Genomic DNA, 13,541 nt, shown 5'->3' with positions numbered 1-13,541 from the left:
GGTACTATAACGGCACAACGAAACACCAAACAACAGTTAAAACAGATGAACTGGAACTACATTTATTAACGTGGGTCAATCCCCCAAACATAACATTGAGCCAAAAGAACGAGGTGAAGAATGATGTGGACATGAAGCTGCCACTTATTAAATGTTTGAAACATGGAAAAAATTAAATTATTACACATTGTTAGTGGACACATAGGTATATATATAATGAAGATATACATAAGTTCACATATACGTGTGTGTGTGTGTGTATAAGTATAAAAACATGAATAGGAAGGAAGATAACTCTGGAAAAGTGGAGAGGCATGAGGTGAGCGCCTCAAATGCAGCAATAATGTCTTATCTCTTTAAAAAATCTGAATATGACAAAATGTTAACATTTTACAAAGCTGGATTTGTATTTTTCTCTGCACTTTAAATATCTCATGATTTTTTAAATGGACAAAGCAAAAATCAACATAATAATCCATTCAAAGGATTGCTAAAACTGTACACATTCAGTCCTGCAGGGAAGTGAAGCCCTGACACTAGTAAGAAAATGAGATTAAAACCAAGCACATGGTCCTGCTGTTGGTGGGATGAGGAGTGAGGAAAGGAGGAGGAAAGAGGTGTGACTGATCCATCAGGTATACAACTGCAGGGAAAAAACATAAGAAAATTTCCTAGCCAGTTGCTACCAACTCTAGAGCCATGCATTTTGGGGAAGGAAAATTTTAGAAGTCCCTAAGCAATTTTAAATCCCACTTTTTTAGAAGAAATTGTTTTTCCCATTCTTTGGTCAACAGGTGCTCAAGTCTGACCTTAGCGTTTGCAAGAATGTGTGAACAGTGTTTTATTAGCACAAACTGTGCACAGGCCTTCTTTTAACTCTTATTGTCGTTTCTAACATTACTGAGCTTCATTTTAAAAATAGTATCTTATTTTAACCGCTTCTGAAGACTGAAAAGGCTAAGGAAGAAACTCATTACTGACATTATTAGTATTATGAACAAGACTGTTTCGACATTGTTCAAATCGCTGCTTTGGCTTGCTGCTGTGCACACAGGCTTTAAGAACTTTCCACAGTGCCTGAACTGTGTTATAACTGTGGCAGGTTAAATCAGTGAATAATCACTTCAGGACTCTTTGACACTGACCAGAACTCTGATATCTTTGCTGCTGCCGTCTGGGGCTCTGGAGGTTTCTGTTGTAATGTCGGTGAAAAGTACTGTATTATGTATCAGAAGGATTCTCACAAACCTCCACTTTAAGCTTTATATGGAGGTACTCTCCTTAGGCAACAAGCATGGCCCATGTCTCTTACCTCTTCCTTCTGAAAGCAAGGCCCAGTGTATTCTTTCCACTTTCAATATAGTTAGGATGATAAGTGTCTAACATGTCCTATTAAACCCACTGTCAATGCCACTGCAGTGTTATTTTCTAATTTAGAATGTGAATTACACTTTCTCCAAATATGTCAGCCTGAGTTTCACAAAAATGAGACTCAGAGAATCTTAGAAGCTAGAAGAGAATTTAGAGGGCATTTTGTCCAAATGAGCAAATAAACTGGGATAGAGGTATCCCCAGGGTATATGCAGCAGTATCCAGGGGATACTAGGTGCCATAGGATAAACTTGACAACTCCTAGGAGGGTCAATTTTACACTTTTTTTTTTTTTTTTTTTTTGCTGAGGAAGATTCACCCTGAGCTAACATCCGTTGCCAATCTTCCTCCAGTTTTGCTTGAGACGGATCAGCCCTGAGCTAACGTCTGTGCCAATCTTCCTCTATTTTGTATGTGGTTCACTGCCACAGCACAGCTGACGAGTGGTTTAGGTCCACACCCAGGATCTGAACCCACAAACCCAGGCCACTGAAGCAGAGTGCACTGAACTTAACCACTATGCCATGGGCCAGCCCCTACACAAATATTTTTGAATAGAGATTTAACTACTAAACAAAATATTTTTATACACTGATATGTACTGGGGACACTTCAGATTCTTCTGCTCTCAAGTTAGAGAATCAACATTTGACTAGATACAGAAATCTCATCTACATGATGAGGACATGATAATGATAAGTTACCATTTATTGAGCACTTACTATATGCTAGACATTGTGGTTAGATCTTTACACATATTATCTCATTCAGACCTCATAACATTATCAGGTAATAGTAATAATATATTGTTTCCATTATACAGAGGAGTAAACTAAGGTTTAAAAAGCTGAAAAAACTTTCCATGTTCACCCAGCTAGTCAATAGCAGAGTTGGTGTTTGGCCCCAGGGCTGTCTGGCTTCAAAGCCTGCGATCTTAACTGCTGTCTCAGAAATCTGAAATTGAGGCACAGGAACTCTAATCATTCTTGAATTGGAAGATCCTTAATCAAGTCACATATGGTTCTGTCCCTCAGGTTTTCCCAGCTATAAAATTAGAACAGTATCTATCCCTTCCTTCATCATAATGAGGATCCAGAAGCTCATGGGATATATATGTTCACAGCATCCTATTTTAGAGCTGAAAAGAACCTTGGTCACACAAAAACTTATACATGAATGTCTATGGAAGCCTTATTCATAATAGCCCCAAAGTGGAAGCAACCCAAATGTCCACCAACTAATGAATAGATAAACAAAACGTGTTATATCCATACAATGAAATATTCTTCAGCCACAAAAATCAATGCAGTATTGATACATGCTACAATTTGGATGAAGTTTGGAAACATTATGCTATGAGAAAGAAGCCAGTCACAAAGGATCACACACATATGATTCTATTTATGTGAAATCCATAGAGACAGAAAGTAGATTAGAAGTTGCCAGGGGTCAGGGCATGGGGTAGCTTAGAAGGAATGGGGAGTGACAGAGTCTGTTTTTAGGGGGCTGTGAAATGCTCCGTAGTTAGATAGTGGTGATGGCTGCAAAACTCTGTGAATATACTAAAAACTACTGAAGTGTGCACTTTTTAAAAGTAAATGTGAATTGTATCTCAAGAGAACTGTTGTTTTTTTTTTTTAAAGAGAAACTTGGAGGCCATGGCAGCAAAGGAAATATATTTAAAAATACTTTGGACAAAAGCATCATTTTTGAAATATTGTACTACATTTTAGATATTATACATTTCACGCTTATGAAACACGCTATCTACATTATAAGAAAAGCCTTGTCTTCTACTACCTCTGCTGGCTGTTAGCTTGTCCTAGGAGAATCTTAATTCACTTCAAAGTACTCAACTCCTCTAGTTCCTGAATACTCAGTTAATAAAATGACAATAAAACACCATCTAAACTGGCTGCTGATGGAAACCCCAGGGGCTTGTCCTGTTTAAAAAGGGGAAAAAAGCGACGAAACTCACCAAGGGCCTACATTCAAGGCCAGAGAGGATAACAAGAATCTAGATTTAGTGGAAATGTTATCCTCCTATACTCTTCTGGGAGCAGTTTAACAGGATTTTCCACAGGGAAATTAGGCAAAGGAACCTTCACTATAAAGATACTGCTTTAGTAAAATAACCATCAACACTGAAACAAATCCTTACCTTCATATACTGCTTAACATAAATACGTTATCTCATTTTCATTTCAACAGTACTTGCATGAGGTACCAATTTTTACCCCCACTTTAAAGACAAGGAAAATGAGGCACAAACAAGTCACCCAGTTTTTCAGAAGCAGAGTCAAGATTCAACACGCATCTAATTTCCAAGCTCTGTGCTCTTTTGCTATGTCATGCTAATATTTGCTTTCTCCCTTCATCTCTCTTGGCCATCTATCTTTCACCAGATCAGAAACCAGAATTAACTCTGCTTCAGCCCATGTTATATTGTAACATAAACTTAGTCCCCAACAAAGGATGTCCCTTTTAATTGTTCTGTTTTGTTGTATTCCTTTCATAAGTCTCCATAAGAAATGCTTAGAGTAAGTATTAAATAAATGTTTTTGAACAAATAAATCAATCTGGCCAGGCCTATCTGGTTAATTTAATGTTTCATGAATAATGAACGAAGACTCAAAAACCTTCACAAGAATAGAACTTCCCTTCCCAGTTGCTGAAAAAGGTTTACTGAGTCAAAAATGCTGTTACTGAGCTGGCCCTGTAAATGACTCCTTGAAGAACTGTCCAACTCTTCCTTTCCAGCCAATCAAATAGTGATTTGATTCCCTGGATGGGAAGCCTGAAGACAAGATCTTCAGCTCTACCCATCACCTGAATTCTCACCTTTCACATACATCCGGATATTTCCTGCAACTAGCTATTTTCCAAGTTATTACGCATCTCTTTCTCTCTGTTTCCTTCTTTCCTTCCTGTCTTCTGCCCTCCTTCCCTTCTTCTCTCCCTTTCTCTCCGCCTCTCTCACCTTTTCCTCCTTCTCTATTTCTCCCACCCCTCCCCCCTTCCTTCTCTCTCTCTCCTTCCTCCTCTCCCTTGCTGCAGTGGTAGCATTTACTTCACACTTCCTTGTGAGGCATGAAGGTTGTGACCAGTCTCAGAGTACCTATGGGAAGCAACTATGACACAAACTAATGAAACAACTTCATACAGTGTTACCCGTTGAAGTAGTGGAACTGCCAAGAATCTACCATATGCTGCTCTAGCTAAGCATTTCCCAAAGACCTAAGCACCAAACACTAACCAGGCGGACCAAGACAGTGCTCTCATGAGAATGTTTGTGCTTAGGGATGAGATCAGAGGAGAAGTTCTTTTTTCCTCTGGTAACTGAAGAGTTAGTAGTTTTATTTTCAACACATGAGACGGACTGAGGTACAATAGTAAATCCAGCTCTTAATTTTCAAAAGTAGGTGGATTTAGAGAGCAGAGTATTAACAACATTCCTGCATTTGTTAAAAAGGTATGTTCTATATTTAAATGAGATTTCCACCTATTCAGTACTCAAACTCCTTTTTTTTTTGCAATCACTTTACAGTCTTGAGCCTGGTTAATTAATTAATACTTCCATGACACCACCCTACAAAGGTACAAGCAAAGAATTTTTTACTTAACAGGGAAATAAAATAAATTTTAAATATAGATACACATACCTCCTCTCATATTTAAATAGTATGAAAGAATGTACATCCACAAATGTAATATCAATGGAAATCATTTACTCCAGAAATTTTCCCTAAGTTTTTCAGTTTAAAGACAACACCATTTAATATTTGAACTAAATGCATTAACATAATTTTACCAGCGACAGACTTCCTCTAGGTAACGGAATCACAGAATTTTAGAGCTACAAGGAATGACAAAAATCATTAAGCACAACCTTTTCATTTTAAAAATGAGAAAACACCCAAGTTAAGTGATTGTCAAAACCCCATAGCTGGCTAATGACAGGCAAGAGGCTTGGCTTCTGACTCCTAGTTTGGCACAGCTCAAGTTCTTACAGATGAAAAATATTTAACTTGTTGCTATTAACACCAAAGGCAACAAAAAATCAGAACTACTCCTACCATATATATGTTTAACATGACACAGAAACTCTGCTTCAACTTTTAGTAATTTACACCATAAATTCCTCACTCGTGACTCACCCTGCTGAGCTGATCCAGTAACCTTTGGTTCTGTTCTGACAGCTCCTGGACAGCCCGGGTTTTCTCTCGGTCTGCTTCCCGTAGATGAACTTGCTGCCTCTCCAACTCATCCTGAAGCTGTTTGACGTCGCTCTCCAGCTCTGACACACGTCCTTCCCACTCCCCTTCTCGATTCTCAAATCGTCTTCTTAATTCATGTTTCTCTTGTTCTAAGTGCTGGGTGAAAAATGAAGAGGATTTAAAAACTATTAAAAATTCCACAGCCTCTCGTTTTTTTCTCTTTTCACACTCTCCTGTGTGGAACTTTTCTTTTTCCCAGTCGGTCAGCACAACAGAAAACTCTGCCACATACAAAAAATTGCCCATTTCACAGCCACAAATATATTCCCTTCTTCCAGAGCAGGGAAGGAGTTGGTTTCTCAAGGAGAATGCCATTCCTATTAAAAATACTTAATGTTACTATGTAGACGTAGGAATTCACTTGAAATTTAGCAAGTCATCTAATTAATTGGTGAACTACACATTTAAACAACTTAAAATGAGTCCTCAAGGCAGCTTCTTTTGGAATCATCTACTGTGCCTGGCATAAGACCAAGCACTTAGAATCACAGAATTTTCAGAGACAGAAAGAACTCCAGAGATCCTTCAGATTAACCATCTTTTCTTAACAGATGTGGCAAGAGGAGATAATAAGTAACAAGCTCAAGGTCAATACTAGTAAATGGCAGAGCTGGGATCTGTGTCCAAGTCACCTGACTCTGTTTAGCGTTCTAAATCACAACTCAATAAATATTTGTTGCTATATATAGCACTGTATTTCTAAATCATTAAGGCAAGTGCTGGTTCAGCTCTACTTTCAATCACGGCCTATTAGCCTTGCATATTTATTTTCGATCCGTTCATTCATTCCTGAGTGCCTACTATGGGGCCAGCCACTGCTCTGGGGATGTAATAATGAGCAAAACAGACGTGGCCCATACCTTTATGGAGTTTTCATTCTAGTGAGAGAGGCTGATAAAAGTAATAAGTTGTGTGTGACAAATGGTATGCAAGAAAAGTATAGATGGTGGAAGTTCTTTTGAATTGAAGGAAATAAGAACATCTTTTTGTTTCTATGACATAAGCATAGATGTCTCTTTTCAGGGGCAAGCATGTTCTCCTACTTAAAAAGCACAGGATGTACAAACAAGCCGAGTCTATACCTCGAGGAGTATATAAAATAGAAGTTAAAGTAATGGTCCTCAACGTTTGGTGCTCTCAGAAAAGCTCTGCGTAATTGTTCAAAATATACCACCTGGGCCCCAATTCCAAAGACTGTAATTCAGTTAAGAATGGGATGAGGCCTGGGCAAGCGTGCATCTATCTATCTATCTATCTTGGTTCTACAGGAAATTCTGATGCACTGAAGGCTGATATCAAGCACTGAGATCGTTTCAACAAGCTAGGATGAGCACACGAATCTTCTACTTCACAGTACTCAGTCATCTCTTCACCTTGGGAAGCCATGCTTCAAGTTCCAAGTTCTCACTTTAAAAAATTTTTTTCAAAAGCCTGAAGGGCCAGGGCATATGGTTATACAACAAAATGAGTCCCATTACTTCACACCTGAGATGTTTCTAAAAAAGAGATTATCCCTTTTCATCCTGCCATCTTATTCCTCTTACTTTGCTCTGAGTGACTTGTGAATGTTTCCGAAAGTTGAATTTACCCCCCCCAAAAGATGAAAATTTACCACAACAAAGCAGTCCAAATAATGTGGCAAAAGAAAAGAACAGTGATCCAAAATTAAATTTCTGAGCACATTAGCAAAGGCAGTTTTCACTGAAATAAATGTACAGCCCCGCAAATTGACCACTTTAAGGAAATACTAACTTGCATATAGCCACTCTAGTATATTTGTTGAAAAAGTCACACACTTATACTTGTTATACTTTAGACAGCCTCAGTTTGGAGCATGCGGGACAAGGAATGACAAAGGACAGAATTCTACTCATGAGCATGAGAATTTTCTGCTTCATGCTTTCTTCATATTGCTAAACTTCCAAAAATGAGAATGTTTTAGTCACTGTAGAAATTTCAGAAGGAAGAAATGCAGAAACAAATGTTAACTGCAATCCCAAAACTGTGATACTTGGTTTTACTGAGTTTTTCCAAAATGAAAAAGACTGAGCAGAAGGCAACAAGAGGTCAGTAATCACAGTGTTATTGAGAGGCCAGATAAATTAGGCTTGTGTTCTAAAAGAACAGAGAGACTTAAAAACATTCAGCAAACAGCTGTTAGTGAACAGCCCAACCAGGCAACTGAAACAACCCAATCCACTTGTGGGGGGAGGGGCCTGTTGAGGACAGGCGGTGCTGATCAGTCTATTCTGTCCTTCTATTTCCTTGGACATGTGACAATTCGGACAATCCTAATCAGGTGTCCCATCAAGACTTTCCAATGAACATACAGAATTTAGCCTTTTGTCTACACTGAGAAAAGAAAGGTTTCTCGCAGAATTATATTTCAATCAAGTGCTAAATTAACCAGTAAACTCTAGGCAGAATATCGGTAAGTGTGGAGGTGAGGCTCTGTCCATGCTATTTCTTGGTTCTCGGGGTTACATGGTATTTTAAAAGTTGAAATTTACACCTGAAATAATATAATGTTACATGTCAATTATACCTCAATAAAAAAAGAAAAAAAGTTAATATCAAAACTGTCAAGGTCATCAGAAACAATGCAAGTCTAAGTAATGGTCACAGCAAAGAGGAGACTAAGAAGATATGAAAACCAATGTAATGTGGTAGCCTGGATGGGATCCTGGAACAGAAAAGGACAATAGGTAAAGGCTAAGGAAATCTGAATAAACTAAGGATTTAGTTAATAACAACATATCAGTATTGGTTCCTTAATTATGGCAAGTGTACCATATTAATGTAAGATGTTAATAATAGAGGAAACTGGGTGCAGGGCATATGGAAACTCTCTGTGCCATCTTTCCAACTTTTCCGTAAATCTAAAACCATTCTAAGAAAATAAAGCTTACTTAAAACTCTCAAAAAACAAAAGTTAGTATCATCAGCCTACCTAAAAACGGTTGTTAAAAATATGAATTTCTGCAAAGAACCAAAAAGCAATACCATTCTCATAAGTCCAAGATACAGTTCTTGAAAAATACAAAGAAAAAGTACTATTTTTTAAGTGGATCAAGCACTAAATGCAAATCAGGACCCCTGGCTTTGCTCCCCTAAATCTACTAGTGACTCCCATTCATTTTCATCTTACTCATTTTGCCCTTTTAAAAAAATGGTACTAGAATCATTAGAATTGGCCTACAAAAGGGGGAAGAAAAGGTAATTGAGGAAAAAGACTGTCTCTGCAGTAAGAGATAATTCACTCTCAGCTGGAATGGGGAAAATGGGGATGCTACACATTAAAAATAATTTTTAAAACTAAAATATTTGATCTCTGAAGAAAAAAGTGTATAAATGCAAGTTACTGTCTTATTTCATATTCTGGGGAAAAAACTAAGGACTTGGCTGGATATAAGTTTTAAAAGCAAAAGGGCTAATTGTAGATGCAGAAGAAATAAATTTTTTAAATGTGTTTAGAACTTTAAGCATATAAAAATCTGATTCAGTGAATGAATAAAATACAATATAGTCGATCTAAGGGTGGAAAAAATGACCAAAACCTTACAGTCTTTCAAATTAAACTGAATTTGGCTTGAACCTTCTTCATTTTAAGAGATGTACAGCTAAAAAACTTCTATGTTAACCTTTAAATCATTAAAGACTTTAAAGAGTGTGCCTTTAATGCGAGAGCAGTGTAAGATCAAGTACTTTATGTTTTAAATGACAAAACAAAATCTCAGGTTTGGCACACAGAACTGGAGAGGTATTCAATACTAACTAATAAATAGGTAGAAATACAGATCTTGAAAATGGCTAATTGGTCCTGAAGGTAGAAAGGTACCAACTGTGAAATAGTAAGGGAGGAGATGGGACTAAAACAAAACCAGCCCAATTATTTAATAGTCAAATCAACATTCTCCCAGAGTCCACTCATGTGTTTAGCTTTCAAACCAACCTGTGAGAAAATGTGTTTGACCCAATGTGTGACAGTTTGTGGAAAATTACAAACGCTTTTTTTTTCCTAAAGATTTTATGTTTCCTTTTTCTCCCAAAGTCCCCCCGTACATAGTTGTGTATTTTTAGTTGTGAGTCCTGCTAGTTGTGACATGTGGGACGTGGCCTCAGCATGGCCTGATGAGCGGTGCCATGTCTGTGCCCAGGATTCAAAGTGGCGAAACCCTGGGCCGCTGAAGCAGAGCGCATGAAGTTAACCACTCGGCCACGGGGCCGGCCCCCTACAAATGCATTTTAAAGTAAGGGCTGGTTCTCTGCTCCTAAACGTTTAACTTAATTGAAAATATATCAGAGTGGCTGTGTTAAACTTTAGAAACTATTTTGTCTAAGCAGACATTCTAAAATCTAGGCTACTTAAAAAATACACAGTGGGGAAAATTCACTTGCTGGTATTAAATGAAATAGTCCCCTGTTAATAGGTTTGTCACTCTAATATTAAAACTAGAAGAATTAACAAGGAGCAAATGACAATACCTTTATAAGATATTTTTAAATATATGTTTTTAAAAAAACCTAATAATTTTTAATGATAATTTTCAAACATACCTAGAAGAAATAGTACAACTGAATTTCCCATCACTCAGCTTTAATAATGATCAATATTTGGCTTTTTAAAAATAACCTTTAAAAAATGTTACTTTTTAAATTGTGGTAAAGTATACATAAAATTTACCATCTTAACTATTTTTAAGAGTACAGTTCAACCATGCACATTGTTGTGCAACCAACTTCCAGAAATTAAAAATAAACCTAATGCTAGAGTTCATGTGCTGACCTGCTGAGGAGTGAACACTTAAAAAAACAAGAGCTTTAAACTATTTTTTTTATTGTCTATCAAGTCAATACAAAAAGTCAAAGGTAACTTATTTTTTTTACAATAGAAGCTTTCTTGTTATAGAATTCTGAAATCTTTTTCCTCTGTTGAAGAAATGTATAAAGGCTCCACATGGAATCCAGGATGTGTGTAATTGCACACTCAGGATTACTCTGAAATCTGTCACTAATCAAACTGGCTGATATGATGTTCCTTTCAAGTTAGCTGCCTCTTCAATCAAGTCCCTCACTGAAGGAATTCAGATCACACGTACAAATCTCTGCAGCCGTACTTCTACAGAGAGTCGTGTAATCCAATCTCTCTTTTATAAAAAGATACCCTTTCATTTCGAGACCTCTACTTCAAGTGAAAATTAAACAGTTCAATTCATTGGGTTGCTTTTTGGCAGTCTACCTATAGGTTTCACAAACCACTTTTCAGAGCGGTATCTTGGGAGTTCATCGACTGGCAGACCTAGTTAACAGGCCAACTGAACTACAGGGAACTCATCGCTTTCCTTTTTTCTCTCTGATTTACTTCTGATATGTCATTAGACTACAAACATGGTTAAATCTTATTCCAGAAAAGTTTCGGAACCTACATTCTGACTGTTCAACCAGTAGCAGTGATATGGAACCAGAGTAGCGTCAGTTTCAGACCCTATTCAGGACGGTACTAGTCTCTTGTAACTAAGAATAAAAAAAACTGTTTGCAACCAAACTGGGTAACAACAGTAAATGCACAGGCAGAAAAAGATCAGCTCGTCTCCACTGCCAGAGACCTCCCCCACCCCGCTTTTTAAAATCTAATTTTTAGAAATGCTGGTGTTCTGCACCTCTTTCAAGTCCCTTTTCTAGTTAAGGGCAAGAAAACAAACAGGCATAGCTCCAAAAGACTGCCAGAGAATTAGTAGAAATTTTATAAATACTTTAAGGGGTATTTATAACAACAGTTAAAGTAATATGGTTCTCATAGGTTGCATTTAGCCATTCAGGTGCATATGTGAGACCCAGAACACAGTACCGTTTAAATACACATAAATACTTAGATCCAAATTAAATCCACCACCAACGGTCACATGCTGAGCCTAGGCTCGCCTGATTTCTGCAATGGAACCACATTTCCTAATCCCTGAGTATTTGAAAGCTATATAAAGCTCCTTTAGGGGCACTTGTTTCCCACAACTCTGAGCTCCGGGGAAGTTAAGACAAGGGCATCTGGAGGCCGTAACGCCAGAACTGGAAAGCTTCAGGCTAACACCCTGATTAGAGATTAACTCCCTCTCCGAAAACCTGGAGCATATTTTAAATGCTTCCCGACGTTCTCATTTCTCGGCGTGCAGACATCACCTCAGTGCTGTACAAATTAGTCATACTGTAAGCTCTATTTTAGATTCTGTGTACAGTACATATATAGAACGGCCCACAGCGGTTAGACCTGTGCATGGACCCATTTGCTGTGAGCAGGGTGAGAAAGTCAGGTGCGTTCAACGAGTGCCCTGATCTGATAATCCGAAACCCTCCACCCTACCCCTACCCCAGCCCCGGCGGTTTTCTGGGAGGCAGGGTGAGCAAGGAACGGGTGGAGTCGGGTGGGGTGGGGTGGGGTGGGGTGGGGTGGGGTGGGTGAGCGGCTCCCGAAGCTACCAGAGCCGGGCGGGCGGACGGGCGCCTGGGTTCCCCCTGCTTCCAACCCATCCCAGGAGGGACGTCCTCACCTCTAGCTTATCTGTCAGCTCCTTGTGCATCTGCTCGTACTGCCGGCTCATGTCCTGGTTCCTCTCGAGCAGCGCCTTGCCCAGCCGGGCCGCCAACACCAGATCCTTCTCCTTCTGCCGGATCACCGACAGCAGCTCGGGATCCTGGGCGAGTGGTGGCTGCGGTCCGGCCCCCTCGGCCGGAGGCCCGGGCTCGGCCTGAGGATGCTCCCCGGGGTCGGACGGCCGTTCCCCGGCCGCCAGCAGCGCCAGCTCCTCCTCTAACGCCAGTTCCAGCTCCCCGGGGCCCCCGGGGAAGGAGATGAGGGCGGCGGCGGCGGCTGGACTCGCGACTGCGTCCGCGGCCGCGGCGGGCAGCTCCATGCAGCAGGCGCTGTCCGGCTCGGCGGGTGCTGAAACGCGGCCGGCCAAGCCCAGGCAGAAGGCGGACATGGCCCGCGCGCGCGGAGCCCGCAGCGGTGCGGCCCGGCCGGCGCGCGCCAGGCTGCAGGGGGGAGGGGCCCCGCCGCGCCGCCCCGCGCCCCGCGCCTCGCCTCGCGCCGCGGCACGCGCCCCCCGGGTCCCCGCGAGCCCTGGGCGCGGCGCGCGCCGGCCCGCCCCTCCCCCGCGCCAGCGGCACGCGCCCCCGCCCCCGCCCCCGGGCTCAGCTGCTCGGCGCGCGCTGGGGAGGAGGAGGCGGTGGCAGAGGGAAGGCGGAGGAAGGGAAGGCGGAGGGGCGGCGAAGCGGGAGGAGCGGTGGCGACGAGGAACGCCGCCGCCGGGTTTTCAGCCGCCCTGTTGCTGCTGCTGCTGCTGCTGCTGCTGCCGCTGCCGCCGCCGGCCGGGCAGCGCCTCACGGGGCGGGCTGCGCTCGGCTGTCGCTGCGACGCTTGCTGCTGCTGCTGCCGGCGGCCGCTGTCTGCAGCCGCGCTCCATGTCCCTCGGCTCGGCGGCGGCGGCGGCTGCTGCAAGCGCCGAGGCGGCGGCTCCACATCGCGCGCCCCGCAGCCTGGCGAGCTCCTTCCTGCCTTCCTCGGCTCCTCCTGTTCACCGGGTCGGCCGCACCCCGCCCCGGGCTTCCGGCCGCGCCCCTCGCCCCGCCCCTCGCCGGCGCCTGACGCGCGCGGGCACCTGTTCGCCGCGCCCGCGCGGGATTCGCCGGCTCGTGGGTCTCCTCAGCGGCGCCCAGGTGGCGCCGGCGGCCTTAACCCCCGGGCTGCCTCACGCCTGGGGGCGGCTGCGCGCGCCGCCGGTGGAGGCGGCTGGCGCATCCCTAACGGTCGGGGCGGCTCCCCCGGCGCGGCCACGCCCCCGGCCTCGCGCCCACAGCGGGGTGTGGCTCCGCCCCCAGCACGCTCACCTCGGGGTGTGG

The 13,541-nt window shown here is 42.3% G+C and overlaps 1 protein-coding gene across 3 annotated transcripts in view; it reads right to left on the bottom strand.

Annotated features, from left to right (window-relative positions):
- BICDL1 (BICD family like cargo adaptor 1) overlaps window positions 1-12,759 on the bottom strand; it is a 92,840-nt gene extending 80,081 nt beyond the window's left edge. For 2 of the 3 annotated variants that reach the window (XR_006531536.2, XM_044775774.2), the window contains exons 1-2: window positions 12,191-12,747; window positions 5,529-5,744 (exon numbers count right to left, since the gene is read on the bottom strand). Coding sequence is in view for 2 of the 3 variants with exons in the window: in XM_044775774.2 (XP_044631709.2) it covers window positions 5,529-5,744; window positions 12,191-12,622 (648 nt within the window). In the remaining variant the exon portion in view is untranslated. Of the gene's footprint in view, window positions 1-5,528; window positions 5,745-12,190 lie in introns of all 3 variants that reach the window. The other variant, XM_044775771.2, reaches the window with a different exon arrangement.
- Window positions 12,760-13,541: the final 782 nt, after the last annotated feature.

The sequence above is a fragment of the Equus asinus genome, chromosome 8 (assembly GCF_041296235.1).
Source record: "Equus asinus isolate D_3611 breed Donkey chromosome 8, EquAss-T2T_v2, whole genome shotgun sequence".
Classification (NCBI taxonomy): domain Eukaryota; kingdom Metazoa; phylum Chordata; class Mammalia; order Perissodactyla; family Equidae; genus Equus; species Equus asinus.
This window is presented reverse-complemented; position numbering and strand designations above follow the sequence as displayed.